Source organism: Gadus macrocephalus, chromosome 10 (genome assembly GCF_031168955.1).
Source record: "Gadus macrocephalus chromosome 10, ASM3116895v1".
Taxonomy (NCBI): domain Eukaryota; kingdom Metazoa; phylum Chordata; class Actinopteri; order Gadiformes; family Gadidae; genus Gadus; species Gadus macrocephalus.
In genome coordinates, this window is record NC_082391.1 from 16,522,679 (window position 1) to 16,539,552 (window position 16,874).

Consider the following 16,874-nt stretch of genomic DNA (forward strand, 5'->3'; position numbering starts at 1 on the left):
GAGACTAGTACAGCCCCAAGGCATTCCTACTTCTGAATTAGTCTCAGTTGTGGGAATATGCACGGAAATATAGCTCTTTAATGTTCCTTTCCATTTGGACATTTTTCAATTATCTTCCCCATGTTTGATAATGAGGATTTTTTTTATTTAAATGTTTTTATGTGTTGGTCTTGTGGAACAGAGTTGTGTGTTCCCTGGAGGGTTATACAAGCACTCTGTATTGCTATTACTGTAACACACATGTTGCATACATTGAGATGTAAGAATGTACATTTCTTTAGAAAAAGAAAATTTATTCTTAATTCTTGATTTGGAAAAGAAACAAACAAAACAACTGTAGTGTCATTCAATTTGTATCACATTTTAATTCATTCATTCTTCGGCATACTCTGCATTAGCAAAGTAAGGCTAATCAAGCAAGACTGTTAACAGTTTTTTAACCATTTCATAGGGAACCAAAAAATATTTACAGCTACAATTACAAGTTTAACATTCATTAGCATTCATTGTTTACTTTTCATTAAGCTTTAAATTGCCTTGATTTCACAAGTGTGTTTTATTTGTACGTAATAGTATGTACCTGGAGGAATCTGTTTCTAATTTAGCATTCTGTACTTACCGTGACCTTTTAAGGTGGAGGAGAGTCATACACATTGGGTAGCCTATATCGCTTAACGACAACACCTTAACGACCAATTTAAAACCTGTTGCTTTGAACACGAATACTCTAGAAAAGACAATTTTGAGATATAACGTCCCATATAACTGACTTAACAGTGTTTTCTACAGGGTTGCCAGGCAACTGTATCCTGTCACGACAGTAGCATACAAGATGATCCTCTCACCTCCAGTGAGCACCTTTGTCTCATAGCATCGGCATACCAAAGACACCAAGCATTTATTATGGAGGATATTTATTTTTAATCTTATAGAATCAATCTTATCGATAAGGTGGCTGTGGTGTGAAAAACTGATAAATAATCAGTGGATTATATGTTAATATACTTATCATAATATATTATGTTAATATAGAAGATAATGGTTGCACTTTACAGTAAGAGAAATGTTATTATCCATTAGTTAATGCAGTAATAATAATTAACAAACAGTTAGCTAATGGTCTAGTAATAATTTACTAATGGAGTTTTTCTTAACCATTATTGAATTGGGTTGAATAATGTAACCCTGTTAGATAATGAATGGTAACATTGTTGGGGTTAGTATTAAGCCTAACCCTATTAAATAATGTAGAACTGAATATCTTAGTTACATGAACACCCTTACCTTAGTTAACATGATCCCCATTAATAAATAAAATATAAATATATTCTTATAGAGTATACATCTTTTTATACTGCATGAATGTTTTTTATATAGTGTATAAGTAGGAGAGCTTGCAGTCTGCTTATTTTTTACTTGCTCATTTATTGAATAAATACATCTAACTGTATGAAATGCACAAAAAGTGCATTTAAGAACAATTTTAGACCAGTAAAACACATTCACAGAGTGCAACATTGTGGTTGTGCTTCGCGGCGCTGATTCATAAAGCTGCTCCATGATTAGGGCATTATGTGGAAATAATGTAAGCCGGACATAAGTGTGATGAAAGGCTGTTTTCAATGACAAGAGTGGCATTAAGTGAATGGCATCTGACCTTTCTTAAGTATTTCCAATATATCCCCCTTCCCTCGCAATGTCCACGGCAGCAACAGCCAAGGTCACCCGGAGGTTGGCCAGACATGCACACTCAGCACCAGCCGCCCATCCTCTGGCTACAGCCAGGTCTGCTTACGTACCCTGTGCACACATACGTACATACACACACACATACACATACACACACACAGACACACACACACAGCGGTGACATCAGAGTCTGGAGAGAGACACCGGAGCCTTGGTTATATCACTCTGTCATTTGGAGGGAATGAAGTGAGGAGAGGGGTAATGGTGTGCGCGCAGACAGCTAAGCACCCGGGTCCCCAAAGCACCAGATTAGCTCACGATTGGTCAATGGAGCGAGCGCAGACTGATGAGGTCAACGCATATCTTTTTAAAAGGTTTCCTTTTTTTCCCAATTATTTAGTTGTTTCCCCTCTTTGTTTTTAATTGACGGCTAAACTTAAATTGGCAGAGAGGAGAGGGACTCCGGGCGCTTGCTGATGAGCCTCTTATTGCGGCGGAGATGGGAGTGATGAGGAGCATCCATTCTGCTGATAGACTAGCGGCTATCTCCTCTCCCTGCGTGTGTCGTCATGCATTTGGCGTCGCGTGCCCTAAACCAGCGGCGGTGCCCAAGGTATTACCGACAGCGCTGCTCCTGAGAGACGCGGCAAAAACGATAGGCCTCCCCGACCCCCGAGTTTATTGTCATCACCGGTCAATTTGCGTTAAGTGCAGCTGAGTCGGTCGTCCATTTTGCCCTGATTTGAACCACTCAACTATCATTCCTATGCAGCCATCGTGGGCAAGACACGCGGCCTGTGTGATGTGGCCCTCGCCGTCTGTACTGAACAGCTCAGTCGGATGCCAAATCGGTAGATTAACTACCCCAGAAGAGACGTTTGACTTTTTATATGTCTTTCTAACCCACTGCTGACCTCCAGCAGCTACAGAGCTATGAAAACTGCCGAGGGCCCAATCCTGGTTAGACCACGGTGTCTGGGCCGTGGCAGACATCAACACCCCATGCTAATCCCTTTGGTTGGCCGCCTCAACTCCTACAACCCCCCCCCGCCCCCCTTTGCTTCAGGGAGGGATAGGCGACCGCCTTAGTGCTGCAGAGGAAAAGCTGTGAGCCAAACCCAATAGAGAAGCCGAAAAAAACTTTATTCTCATTCCTTTTTTTTTTTTTTCTTCCACAGCTAAAGATGAGAACAAATATTGCTCTGTGTGATTCGGCAAATAGACCAGATGTCCTTTTTTTTCTCAGGGGAGGGTGATGAGCCCCAGTGTTGGTTGAAGGCCGCAACAGGCCGCAACAGGCCGGTGGCGACGGCGGCGGCTTCATTCAGTACGACTTGAGATGCAAGAGGGCGACTCAGGCAGGAAGTCCCTATTCAGGGGCTCCCTGCCGCTGCCGCGGTGGGGCTGCGGTCGCGCTGTTGGGCCCCGGGTCCACACGCAGGCGCAACATCCCGCTCCGTGAGCCCTTTGTTGATCCCGAGCAAAGAGGCAGTGCTCACGACAGGCTAGCACCCAATAGCTTTCGGGGCCGCAGTCACCCCTTAAAGCCGGCTGGAATACTGAATGACACAAACGGTGATATAATCAAGGCTGCTTAAGAGGCTGCTTGGCAAACAGGCTTATACAAATAACAACAACACTCTTCGGGCTCAGTCAGGAGTGACTAAGCTAAGAATGAATCTAGGTGGAATTTATTTGGAGGGTTTCGATTTTTGAAATGGCGGGCCTTCTTTGTTGTTTTTCGATATCCCCCACGGACCTTTATTGTGAAGGATTTTCAGGCGTTCTCTGCGATTGCACAATTTAGAGCCTTGATTCTTGTTTTTTAGACTCTGGCACGACAGCTATGTTTGTTTCCATTTTCCTCGAGCAGTGATAAAATATTCAACATGGAAACATGCATCTGGAGGAGGCTAACGGTGACCTAAGTTCGCCGTTTCGTCGGCGCACTCAAAGATAATGCGGCTGCTCGTTAACCCGTCTATTTATATTACCAGGGCTCAGACGGGCAAGATGGACGGAGCGGCTGCCATTTATTTAGCTTTTTTTTTTCATTTTGGGAGCAGCTGAGGCACAGTGTGAATTCTGGCTGTCCTTTGCTCTGGGATTACAACCTCCTTAACCTTTGAGCCAAGCCCTCCATCATCATTCACTCTTCTGCCTCCCTTCCTCCCTGTTATCCAACCTCCCCTGAAAGGGACGGGCCGGGCGAGAGAGAGCGGATGGATTGACAAAGAGATGGAGGTACAGAAAAAGAGAGGCAGCAAGAGAGGCGGGAGGGATGAAGAGAAAGGTGGGAGGAGGCAGCAAGAACGGGTATTCTGGGGGAAAAAATGGACGACCACCTGAGGATTACAGACTGAATATGACCACTCTGAATCGTCAAGGCTGCAAAATAAGTCCCTTTCCACATTGTGACCTTTCTCATATTTAACTCCGAGGCACATCTATTGTCAGTCAACCTTTTTACTGCAAAGGAGCGGCAGTTAACATTCAGCCCTTTTTCAGCGTATTCAGTGAATTGTGGATTGAGTCTGGAATCTCTGGAGTATTTCCGTGTGTGTGGTGTGGGTCTGTGTCTGGCATGTGACGGTGTATAAAAGGTGAGCAGCACACCGATTGTGTGTGTGTGTGTGTGTGTGTGTGTGTGTGTCAGTAAAAATATTTTTGATATGCATCATCTCAAGTAGATTGCTTTACAACTAGGCCCTGAAACTGGCATCATTTGAACAACAAACCAAAATGGATAGCTGAGGTTGCCTTGTCCAGCCCAAGTGAAAAATAGCTGCTTGTGAGAGCTGCCGTCCAAAATAAGCTATCACTTGCTGGGGGCCGGGATACGATTTGCCTGATTGGCCGTCGACTTACTTTCCATCACGCTCCCGATCAGAGCTCCATCACTGAGCTGATCTTCAAGGTCAACTGCCCTCCTCTATAACAGCCTGGGCACCTTGCTTATGGAACTCTTTTTGATTCATATTACGGATGCGCCTTACGACCCTAAGACAAACAACTGAGGCAACTCGGAGTGACACGGCTTCCCTGTCATTGTCGGCCATCAAACTCAGGGCTGTCTCTGAGACTTTGGTTCAATAACAGACAAGAGACACGCTCTGGAAACCGAGCGTTTTTGACTGTGTCAGAAAGCACATTGAGATGTATGTGTTTAACAGGAGTTGTATAGTATGTCTGTAAAATAAATATGAGGAGAGCATATTTATGTAACAGTCTTGGAAATTCATCAGTTGTAGTTGTTATAACTATGAAAGCAATGTTATATTTAATTGGCCGGAACAAAAAGACCCACACATTGTTTGACATTCCCCTGTATGTATAGTGTAGCTATGATTCATCTGCATTACATTTTTACACCTGCCACCATCGTGATGTATTTTTAGTATTGCACACACAGCTACGAGACTCCGGAGACCTACAGACTGAAGCTACAATTCTCTCAATACGTAGTAGAAGGGGGCTGAACGTTAATATTAATTTGCACTGTAAATAGATGTCAGAAGCAGAGGGTTCTTTTATATTCACAGTTGCTGCAACATTATCATCTTCCACAAGCAGGTGTTGTTTATGTGCCAGGTACAATGAGGATAGGAATACCTTTGGGAGGGTTAACGCAGAGGCATGTCGATCTACAGTTTCAAAGCACATTCTCCTCACAATGCAAGGGAATCACAGCAGCATCCCATTTAATGGTGTGATGGAAGCCACTGCTTAATACAAACGTTACAGAGCTAAACTGTGCACACGTCGACTGCTAGCGTGTGGTAAATGATTATCTGAGGAACAGGTTGAAGTCTTAGACATCGTTTTTTTCCCCATAATTAAAGCAAATGTCTCTGCCAATTTTCAAACAACACCGCGTTTAGTAATTTTTGCATATTAATGATTCTACTGACAAGCTTACATGTTAACCCATTTTGTTAACAACAAAAGGAGATAAAAGAAAAGTTGGATAAGCAAAAACGTCAATCCAGAGCATAAAATGCAAATAATGACGTGTCTGTTGGCAAATCGTGCAAAACATATTCACAGCTTATCAACCATTGTTTCAACTGCTCCTTTTCATATACTTTAATAACGTCACTCAAGGCATATGCAAATGCTATGGGCATGACTAGTCCAAATTGCAATGATCTTTATTCAAAGTATTATAATTAATATTATACATGTATCAAAATATACATATGTTATTATTTGAATGGTGGATCTGTTAGGTAATAGTCTTACATAACCTGGTGTCTAGTGAGTTACAGAGTTACCTGTGAAGCCGGACATGTTACTGAACAGATCTCTTTACTTTCTGTGCATCGAATGTCTATAACAAGCCATGTCAATTCTTATCAGCGCTACCTGTTAGCAATCAACATATCGTTTCGGTACGGTAATTAGTGTTGGAGTCGTGTGGACCAAATTAAAAGGTCCCGCAATAACATGCAGGCTTGTTTACCCTCTTGCTCATCTTTGGTGAGAGAAAGCTGCCATTGATTAGAATGAATGTGTGGATGCTTGTAGATAGCTTAGACTTGATATGTGTTGGTTCGTTAAGAGACCAAGGTGTCAGTATACTTCCTTAAACCAAATAAATAATAGGTTCTGTTTCGGAAATAGTTTTTTCCTAATGAATTCCCAAGATGTGTTCTACCATCAGTGATGTATGACTCTCTTCCTATTAATGTATTATTGGATCATTGACATGCTCTTGCGATGTTCGCTTGGTAATTATACGCCTTCTTCCAAGAATATTTATAAACCACACTATTTATTTTTTGGTTCACAAATATTCCGGAGTCTTGTATTTGTGTATGTTTCCTTTTGTACCTGCCCTGTGTATTAATGGAAACTGTCCTTGCAAAAAAAATGGTAATGGCATTCATATATTTAGATGAGACAAATTATTATTCAAATGTGGTTTCAACTAATATTGTGGCTCCTTACAATAATTCCGTAGCCCTCGTCTCTGTCTCTGCAAACAAAATGCTATTTGAATGTGTTTGTGCCTCTCTGTGTCTCTCCCTGCTTCAATTTAATAGGCACCAATGCAAAAAAACAGGGCGAGGATTTATCCGATAACGACGGTGATGAAGACGAAGGTATTTTCCACGGTGAACAAAGATGGTGCATGTTTTTTTTTTGTTTAATTTTCTATTTCTTTCCCCTTTTTTTTTCCACCACTCACTTCGAGGTTTGACATGATGTCACCATGAACCTCCATCTTGCATCATCATCATCATCAGCATCAGCATCATCATCCGAAACGGAAAGATATTCAGCTTTTTTTCTCTGGGACAATGTCTCGGTAGTTCGGCATTCCATTTATATTTCACGATCTCTATGAAAGATGTATTCCTTTTATTTCTGCCTTCTTGAATTTAGATAGGATTGGGTAGAAGGTACGATAACCTGAACGCGTGGTTTACCTGTATTTACTGCTAAGAACTGACCCAGGAAATGGCTGCTACAAGAGGCAGAGGCAGCCTGGCCAACACTCCTTAGGTGTCGGCAGGCTGTTGAATTTGTGCCGATAATGCTGAAGGGAATGAGTTGGAGCAGCAGTGTAATATCAGACCATTCGCTGGGTCTGCCATTAGATTTATATGAGGAGCCTGGGTTCACGAGTGCTGCTGGAGAGGATTAAAGGACCGAATGAGAGAGAGAGACAGAAAGAGAGTGAGGGAGAGAGGGTAAAAAACCGCAAGTTGCTGCTCAGCAATCACATTGTTCACTTTCCATATTTATCTTGGATATTCTAGGCTCAGGTTGGATCTGTGCCGAGATTAGAATGAGAGACGATTCTCTTGCCGCAACAGAAACGGCTTAAGTCCCCCCCCCCCCCGTTCCTCCCCCTCTCCCCAAACCCCTGAATCAAAACCAAGCCCTGCATATCGTCGCCTGCTTCTTCCAGCTACTGACACCGCAGGGTATCAGAAGTCAGACAGTGGAGGGAAATATCTCAGGTGGAGCTATTGACGCACGGATTGGACCACGGGGCTTTATTGAGGACCCGGCGTAGCGTGCACAGAACGCACGGGGGCCGTAGTGCATATATAGGGCAGCGGGATGCGCATCGACGTCAGAAAGATAAGGAACACCAAAAACAGACTGCCCGCGCCCAGGCTGCCATGTCGCCTTGTGTTTGGGAGTCAGGATTTGCATATGTTCTCATTAGTGCATTCATTAATGCATTTATTACTTTGTAGTGTTTTTTTTGAGACGTGCGTGTCAGGGGTGGTTAATGGCCTGCAGTGAGGCTTCTGCTCCTCTGCCCGTTGGGGTTTATCTCTTCTAAAATAGGAGCAGGGCTCACGCCGGCCTTCGCAGTGGAATTAGAAGCGTTGCCATGGCACCGCTTTGACGTGCAGGTGTTTCTTCATTCAAGCCCAGGGCAAGCTGTTGCAACCAAAGCCAAATTGTCGACGCCTTGATTGTAGTGCGTGTGTGGCTGTGCGTGTGCGGCATGTGTGTGTGTGTGTGTGTGTGTGTGTGTGTGTGTGTGTGTGTGTGTGTGTGTGTGTGTGTGTGTGTGTGTGTTTGGTGCATGCCTGTATATGTGCGTGTGTGTGTGCATGCTTGTTTGAGTGTGCGAGGGCGGAAAGGGAGAACGAGAGAGGCAGAGAGAGGGGAGTAGCGTCAGAAGTTTCTTTTTTCTCCACATCCCTCAAGCGTCATGTGGCGCTGCCGTGTGTGTAGCCCTAATACCATTCAAAATCGCTGACAAGTGTCAATCCCTTTGTCTGGCAAGTCTTTGCATGCACACACAGCGGCTTGCTCTCTGAGCTGTTGTGCAATACCGGGCCTCAGTGAAAATGTGACAAGTCTATTCTTTACCGAGCTTAACTAATGCTATTTACTGAGCATCACCGTGGCACCACAATGCGGTCCCAGACGAATTGCTCCACAACACTGGAGCTAATGCATGTGTGACAGAGTTGGCCATCAATCCTGAACCCCCCCCCCAAACACCAGCCAGATATTCCCCATTGTTCTGGTCTTCATTGAGATGTCCTGGCCCAGGAAAGAAATCTGTGTTCCACCCCTCCACATGTCAATGGTTGTTTTGTTATCGTATGTCCATTGGATGGTGGATACAGTACAGGGAAGCAACAGGATGCTATGTCGAATTATGGTGATGTCTAATAACTACTACACCGGATGAAGGTGCAATGCCAAGTCGTAGGATTGAGTCCAACGGACAGTAAGTGATAAATACAAGACAACCAGACCGAAAAATAAGCACTCTATGTCGATGGGAAAACGGCACATCATCGCATCTCCTGAAACTGAAACGTAATATTTTAAAACGGATAAAGCGGAAAGCCAAATGTATTCGCTCATATGCGTCTCCTTTCCATTCCCCTCTCGTTCACATTTCCTCCTTCCGTCTGGACAGTAGCTGTCGTGTCTGGGCTGTCTCTGTCTGTCTGCCAACCCGTCAGCACCACCGCCCCTTCCACCACCCCCCCTCTCCTTCCACCACCATCTCTCCGACCGTTCATCCCTGTATTACCGTGCTGTTTCAGTTGGCAGTCTGTCTCACCGAGGCTAATACCCCCTCTCCGTGTCCACCCTACATCAGGCTGGCCGGCTACCTTGTTACGGCCCTCCCTCTGTGTCTTCATGGTGCGCGTCTCCGCTGCCTCTCCCAGCTCTGTAATTTGGTCTCGCTGCTGTCAGTCAGCCCCCCGACCGGACAAGAGCGCTGTGCGGGCTCCCCCCATCCCAGCGCTCTCTCCTGGCTCCCGTCCCCTGAAGTGCATTCTAATTCAACCGCCGATTCAATACGGTGGAGAATTTCGTTAGCGTGGGCCCCGGGTTGCAGTGATTTTCCACCGGCAGCACAATCAAAACCTTCATTTTGAATCCCGTACCTGCTGCTGTTAGATAAAGGCACTCAGATGAATACCGCATGTAAATACAGGTGGCTCGGCTGAATCTGTCAGGTGGAACGAGCGGATGGGGAATGACGCACTGCTGTGCGTGTGTTTGTGCGCGTGTTTGTGTGTGTTGGCTGTAGCGTCGTCCCTCTCTTGCAGGGGGTGCCACGACCCCCCCTCACCCACCCACATCCTCCCACATGTCTCGTGACTTAGCTGCCTCGACCCCCTTCCACAGATGAGAGATAGATAGTGCGTGCATGTGTGTGTGTGTGTGTGTGTGTGTGTGTGTGTGCGTGTGTTGTGGTTTGAGCGGAGGGTGGGGGTCGGTTGGGGGGTGTGTGTGGGAGTGCGTGCGTGCATCAGTCACTTGTGTACTGAGCTCCAGTTCTAATCACGAGGAACAGTCCCCAGCTGTGCGAATTTGTGTGTGTGTGTGAGTGTGTGTGTGTGTGCGCGAAATGTGCATGTGTGTGTGTGGATATTCACCCGTATCCATTTAATCAGCCGAGCGTGCAAACATGCTAAAATAATTCTCAGCGGCTCGCGCGCACATTCATCCACACGGTATCACGTGTGAACATCGCCACTCTCACAGACACACACACGCACACACACACACACACACACACACGGTTACACACGGTCGGTGCACTAGAGAGAAGACACACACAGAAAAATTTCACACTAATTCCCCCGGCCCCCGCCCCACTTGAAGCTCCCATTCGTGTCTTTTTGCCAGGGAGCAGAGCTGAGCTCCACCTGCCCGGGTATTACCATTAATTCCACTGCACTGGCCCCGACCGGATCCCCGTTCAACTCCAGTCCGCAGCTCAGCGCGGGGGCTGCCTGCGGAGCCATAAATCGACAATGTGGAAGATTCACACACACTGCGTCGCTTTGCACCTCCTCCCTCCCCCCCACCATTATCCCATTCTCTCTGATGTGGCGGCGATGAGAAATCATGGTCCTTGAAGCCCATTTTATGCAGAGACGGTTAGAACGCCGCTGCTCAGATTCTTTCCAAGATAAGCATTGCGGCTAATGGTTGGTCCACAAGGGCATCGTTTGGCCCCTTCAGAAGACTGCGGCACATTCAGCTATATCCTCTTGCTGTCTTGCTTTTTTTCTCTACCTTTACTCTTCACTTAGTGACGGAGCATAATTGCCACGGCGAAACCCCAATTCCTTTGAAAAGTTAAGGCAATGAAAAGCGAAATAAGAGGAAGTAATTCACAATTTCACACGGGTGTAGGTGTATGTGTGTATTGGTGAGACTCCAACCTTTGCATGCACGGAGCGGTGCATGTGAGTGTGTGTGAGTCCCTACGTGACGTGGGTTTCTATGTGTGTGTGTGTGTGTGTGTGTGTGTGTGTGTGTGTGTGTGTGTGTGTGTGTGTGTGTGTGTGTGTGTGTGTGTGTGTGTGTGTGTGTGTGTGTATGAGTCTCCAACCTTTGCATGCAGCAAATGGCGTACCTGCCCTTGCAGTTCGCTCCAGTGACAGCAGCAGCTGCAGAAACGCAGGACTAAAGGTCTTTCCCTGAGAGGCAAAACAACTGTCTGTGGGTCTTCAGAAGGATGACGGCCCCCCTGCACCCCCAAACTCCTCTCATCTGGATCCAACATGGCTCTTGGGGATTTGACTAATAGCCTTGAAGGCTCCTCTCACTGTCTGCTTTTTAGATTTTCCCTTTTCGCCTTTATCTATCTCCGCATCTATCTACTTCACCTTCCCTTTCTCCTTCATCTTCTGGCTCTCTCGCTCGCCCCCTCTCTCTATCTCTCTCAATCCCTTTTTTTTTCATCCCCTTATCTCCCTTTCTCACGTATACACGCGGCTCTGTCCTTTCGGGAAAAAGCAGCGCAGCTTCAGAGTAAAGATCAAAGCGAACGTCTGCAGTGTAACCAACAACACATTTAATGCACAAACTCACCGACCAGGGAGCAAGATGTCACTTTTACAAAAAGGTCATTCCTCGCATTGCATTTACTGGAGAGCTGTCAAGATCCACGGAGAAGGCACAAATATCCACACACACACACACACACACACAAACAAATACTCACATGCAGACACACACATCATGCACCTCTACCCAGACCAGCTGACATGGTCAAATTTTCTTTACACAAGACATCCTTCAATTTTTCCATAAATGTCAAGTGTTGTAAGCTGCACTGTGACATTTGGCATTGTTAAAACAGCTCTGCTATAAGATGCTTTCCTGCTACCTGCTCCATCACTCACGCGGTGTGTGTGCGTGTGTGTGCAAGCTCCGAGGATCAGCCTCAAAATAGCAGCAGCCTGGCAACACCTTTTGGTAAGGTGTGTGTGTGTGTGTGTGTCTGTGTGAAAGGAGGGGGGCAGAGGGCCAGCCCAAGGCAGGGGTCTTCCTTTTAGTCTTTAAATAGAATTGTGGTTATTTTCTATTCCTTCTTTTCCTTCTATTCCCTCTATTCCTTCTATTCCCTCTATTCCAAGATTTCACTCTACCAAACATACATGTAGTATAAAATATAGAATTGCTTTCAGCGCACGCACTGTTAAGTTATGTGTGTGGACGTGCCTTTCGGAAAAGAAGCGGAAGACATGTCATAATTAAGGACTTAAGTGCCATGCGGCAGTCTTTTGGTGTTTCATCCACCCGCTCCCCCACCCAGTTTCAGCGTCGGGGACACCCACGGGGGCACAATACAGTTTGCGGTCTCCAGTGTCGGCACGGTGACGGTAACAGACATGTCAGGAGCGGAGTGTGAAGATCGGGGCTGACACGGGCGATACAGTGGGGTGCATGCATGTCATGTCTTGCTACATAAGGACACTGTCACCGGCTCCACCCACACCCCCACCTCGGACCCTCGCTGATCGCCCCTGACAACCGCGATGGATGTTGTAGACAACTCTCCACTTTGCCGTTGTCCCGGCCCTCTCTGGAGGAGCGCGATCAACCCCCCCCCTACCTCATAAATGTGTGTGTGTGTGTGTGTGTGTTTGTGGGGGGGGGGGGCTAATGGCAGATTTATGACCATGTACTCTCGGTGGGGTTGAGTGAGGAGTGCGAGCGCGCGAGAGAGGAAAGCAGAGAGGGGAGAGAAGAGTTCCAGAGGACAAGAGTGGTAGAATAAGAAAAAATAAAAGAATAATGGAAAGGGAGAGGTAGGGAAGACATGACCCAGAGCGCGCCCCCTCTGTCCCCCCCCCCCCTCCCCTGCTCGCTTCCCTCCCTTCCCCTCTCCCTCCCTCCCTCCCCTCTTCCCTCCCTGCTGTCTCCCTTCACTCCCCTTCGCTCCCTCTCCCTCACCTTCCCCTCCCACCCCTCTGCCTCCCTCCCTCCCTGATGTTCCCCTCTCTCCTACCTTCCTTTTATACCTCCCTCTCTTTCTCCCTCCCTCCCCTGCTGTCTCTCTCCCGCCTTTCGTCCACGTCTACCTCCCTCCCTCCCTCCCTCCTTCCCTCCCCTTTCCCTCCCTCCCCTCTCCCTCCCTCCCCTTCTCCCTCCCTCCCTCCCTCCTTCCCTCCCCTTCTCCCTCCCTCTCTCTCCCTCCCTCCCCTTCTCCCTCCCTCCCTCCTTCCCCTTCCCCCTCTCTCTCCTTCCCTCCCCTTCTCCCTCCCTCCCTCCCTCCCTCCCCTGCTGCGTGTCACTAAGTGTGGAGGCACTCGAGGCTCCAGGCCTGTGCTTGACCGCACCCCCTCCCCACTGACTCTCCAATCAACCCTCAGCCACTCTGCGGACCCATGGAAGTGGGCCGGGGGCCCCTCTGATCTGCCTGTGTGTAGCGTGATGTTCTGCGATGGAGCCCTGCCACCACCCTTAAGGCCCCCACACACCAAAGCTAAAGCGGCGTAGAGCGCTAGCATGAAGCTCATCCACTCTCATTTCGCTCCCATGTCAATCAATGAGCACTCGCGCACCAACGGCAGAGCTGAGGCGCGATCCGTTGCGCACTGGAGCAAATGTTTTTTCCCCGCTGTGGGGTCTATTTATCCCATCTGCACCTGGCCGTTCGGGACACGTTTTGGTTCAGCTGATCAATTAAAATGGCTCGGTATGAGTAAATAGGGCTGTTGTGCGAATAACAGGAGGCAATGACGCCTGGGTGTGTGGTCTACACTTGAGCTGCATGGAGCAGAGGTCTTGACAGAACCGTCCATTCAGCGTGGATGACTTCAGGACCACACAAACGCTTTTTATATTTATTTTGTTTCGCTTTTTGCCGTTGTCAATTTTCCTATTTATTCTGCGCAAAGCAACAGTTGCGTGTCATTTGCCGGTATGCCGGAGATGGTGTATTATCCTCCGAGATAATTTAATTCCTTGAGCGCATGATGCAATGCTTTGTTTTGTCCTTCAAAATGTTTCCATCTCGTACCATCGACCACGTAGGTTTTAAATCATGTTTATCTTCTGTTTTGTTTGATTTCTCTTTGATTTGTGATATAAGGCCAATGTACTTTTTTTCTTCTTCTTTGTTATTTTGTGCTTCATTTTCTTTTCTTCAGTTTGATCTTGTATGCATGGAGTTCTACTACGGATGTATTGGTATGTGCCCATAATCAATGTATTTCTTGTTTTTCTTTTCCAGCACGCACCTCTGTGCTCCATGTTGGATACTACTTTTGTGATTGCTGTCAATGTGGGTCTCAATGCGATGATGTGTTTGCCTCCGAGAGGAGCCCGTGAACGAGGGACAGACTCTAAATGGAGCCCCCCCCCCTTAGTCATCCGTGCAGCTAAGCAACCTACATAAAGTTTATATCCGACCGGTGGGGCGAGGCTTGTGCCATCATTAGCTGTGAGGCCGGGGCGACGAGGTGGCCCAGAACTGGATGTGTCCAAGCAGAAGGTGTATAAGAAAAAGCTATCCCTAAAATAATGGCCTGTTATTCTGCAGCGGTAAACAGCCGAGGTGATAAGCGTCGCCCACGCAACCCTGGCTAAACCTCGCTGACAAATGCTGTGCATCATCTCTCTGTGACACATCCAAAATCATATAGAGGCAATGATTCGATTATAAGTAGTGCGGCTTCAGCGTGCCGCGTTCCACTCCCCGGCGGGAGGTGACTGTTGTCATGGAAACATGATGTGAATCAACAAAAGAGGTGGCTGATAACACTGACATGACTAATCTCTTTTCTTATTTCTCCCTCCTATTCCTTTTTCCTCTCTTTGCCATGTTTTTTTTTCCTGTGCCCATGGCCCATTTGTTTGAGTGCCATGTGTAGGCTTATGCGGCAGGATGCCTCTGTGCTGTGGTTCTATGCCTCTCTACTCCTCTCTCACGCTTTCCTTCTCTCTCTCTCGCTCTCTCTCACACACATACACACACACACACACACACACACACACACACACACACACACACACACACACACACACACACACACACACACACACACACACACACACACACACACACACACACACTCACACTCTCTACCTGGCTACCTCTCATGCTTTTTTCATCACATGCATCCCCACTTATCCTGTGTGAGATAAGTGTGTGGCGCGAGAAAGGACAGTTATAAATCATGCTCCGCCATATAACCCTCTCAGATACCAGCGAGATAAAACCAGCCATAAATAAAATGAAAAACACATACATTCAAACATCCATGGGCACATACACATCAGATAGGGGCATTGCTTGAAACAACAACGAAGCAGGACAGCTGCTTGTATCCCAGAGAGAGCCGAGTGTGCTTTAGGAGGTATAGGGAGGTCCTTTGTCTTAAAATGAAATTCATTAAAGTAGTCTTCACCGTCAGCTATGCTAATGCAGAGTGGGGGTACGAGTTCTGCCTGCAGATGGATGCAGATTAGGCTATGCAGGATGGTGTCCGTGATTAGCTGTTCTAGAGGATTTTAAAATGCAGGCGCTCCATCGCTATAGCAACCGGAATACAATACCCACATTTTGAGTCAGAGCCTCTTGTGTGATTTGCTTTATTTGTCTCTTATTTTCTCTCCTCACTCTCCTTTTCCTACCTAGACTTTTTTTTGTTGTTGGTTCGCTCCCTCTATCTCTGTCCCTCTGGTTCTGTTTCTCCATCTCCCTCTCCTCCATTTTCTACTGTCTCTCAATTTTCCTCTCTTTCAAAGTCTAGTCTGGAGGCTTATGATAGAGGGAGAGCGAGAGAGGGGGAGCGCTAGAAAGAGTGAGCGAGTGGGTGATTGAGGCAGGGGGTGAGGAAGTGAATGACGAATGACGGAGTGCGTGAAGGCAAAAAGTGAGGGAGAAAAGGGTGAGAAGCAGAGGTAGAGGCAGCAGAATTGAGAATGAGAGAGAGTTATATTCGTCTTTGCTCCCATCCGTCAGTATTTTACCGAATCTATTCCTTACAAAGACACCTTTTTTTTCCTCTTATTTTTTCTTTGCCCTGCTTAGGAACTGACTCTTCTGGCTATGGTCTGTTGCGGCAACTAAGTGTCATGCTCTTACCCAGGGTTTCAGCAAACCAACACTGGGAATGCACTGATATATCCCCAGTGTCTGAGATCTTTTCATGAATGGGTTAACGCACCGCGACTGAATCCAAAGACATTCCCCGGTGCCAAACACGTCAGATGTTGGAATGAAGAAGTTATCCTAGGAGTCTATAAAATGCCTGCACTGTCAACACTAATGACCCCAAACAACCGAGGCCTGAACCTAAACTGTTCCATAAAAGTAATGGGTCAGAGTAGCACTCGGCATCCGACCGTAGTTGAAGTTTAGTACTCGTTGGACATTATTGGCAGTAAAAATGTGATATCGGTGCATCCCTTATAAACGCCATTTTGCCAATAACCGCTAGGCACACAAATCTAACTAACAGCTGTGCCAAGCAGGACCACGCAAAAAAGGAAATATAAATATGGAGTATGGAAAAACTGGAGGACGGAAAGAGGCCTGTGTTAAGAGCAGGCTCGTAGTAACGTATTGTAATTAGGTGCATTACCACTAGCCCCGTCAAGGCGGATCAGCTTTCTCCCTGGTTAACATTTGTGTCAGAGTATCATTATCTCCTTTCTCCCTAATGGCCAGCAGTGTGTTTATGTGTGTCTGTTGGGGAAACGGTCAGGCCTCTTTCAGAGACAACACCAAGCCCAAATTGAAACCTAATAGTTTGGTTTAGATGAGGTAAATAATGCACTCTCTCACACCCACACATTTTTCCGATGAGCGATAGAGGCAATTATTGTAATAGATTGCAACTCGCTGTTTCTCAAACTGATGAGTGAACTAATTGGTTCTTTCAGAAGAAAGGGAGCAAAAAAAGGAAAAAATAGGTCGATGATGAAGGCAAACTCAAGCC

The 16,874-nt window shown here is 46.7% G+C and overlaps 1 protein-coding gene across 3 annotated transcripts in view; it reads left to right on the top strand.

Moving 5' to 3' along the window:
* LOC132465923 (neuroligin-3-like) overlaps positions 1–16,874 on the top strand; it is a 39,775-nt gene that overhangs the window by 22,442 nt on the left and 459 nt on the right. For 2 of the 3 annotated variants that reach the window (XM_060062843.1, XM_060062842.1), the window contains exon 4: positions 6,735–6,794. The exons of the other annotated variant lie outside the window; for it this stretch is intronic. In XM_060062843.1, the coding sequence (XP_059918826.1) occupies positions 6,735–6,794 (60 nt within the window). The remainder of the gene's footprint in view (positions 1–6,734; positions 6,795–16,874) is intronic. 3 annotated transcript variants of the gene reach the window in all.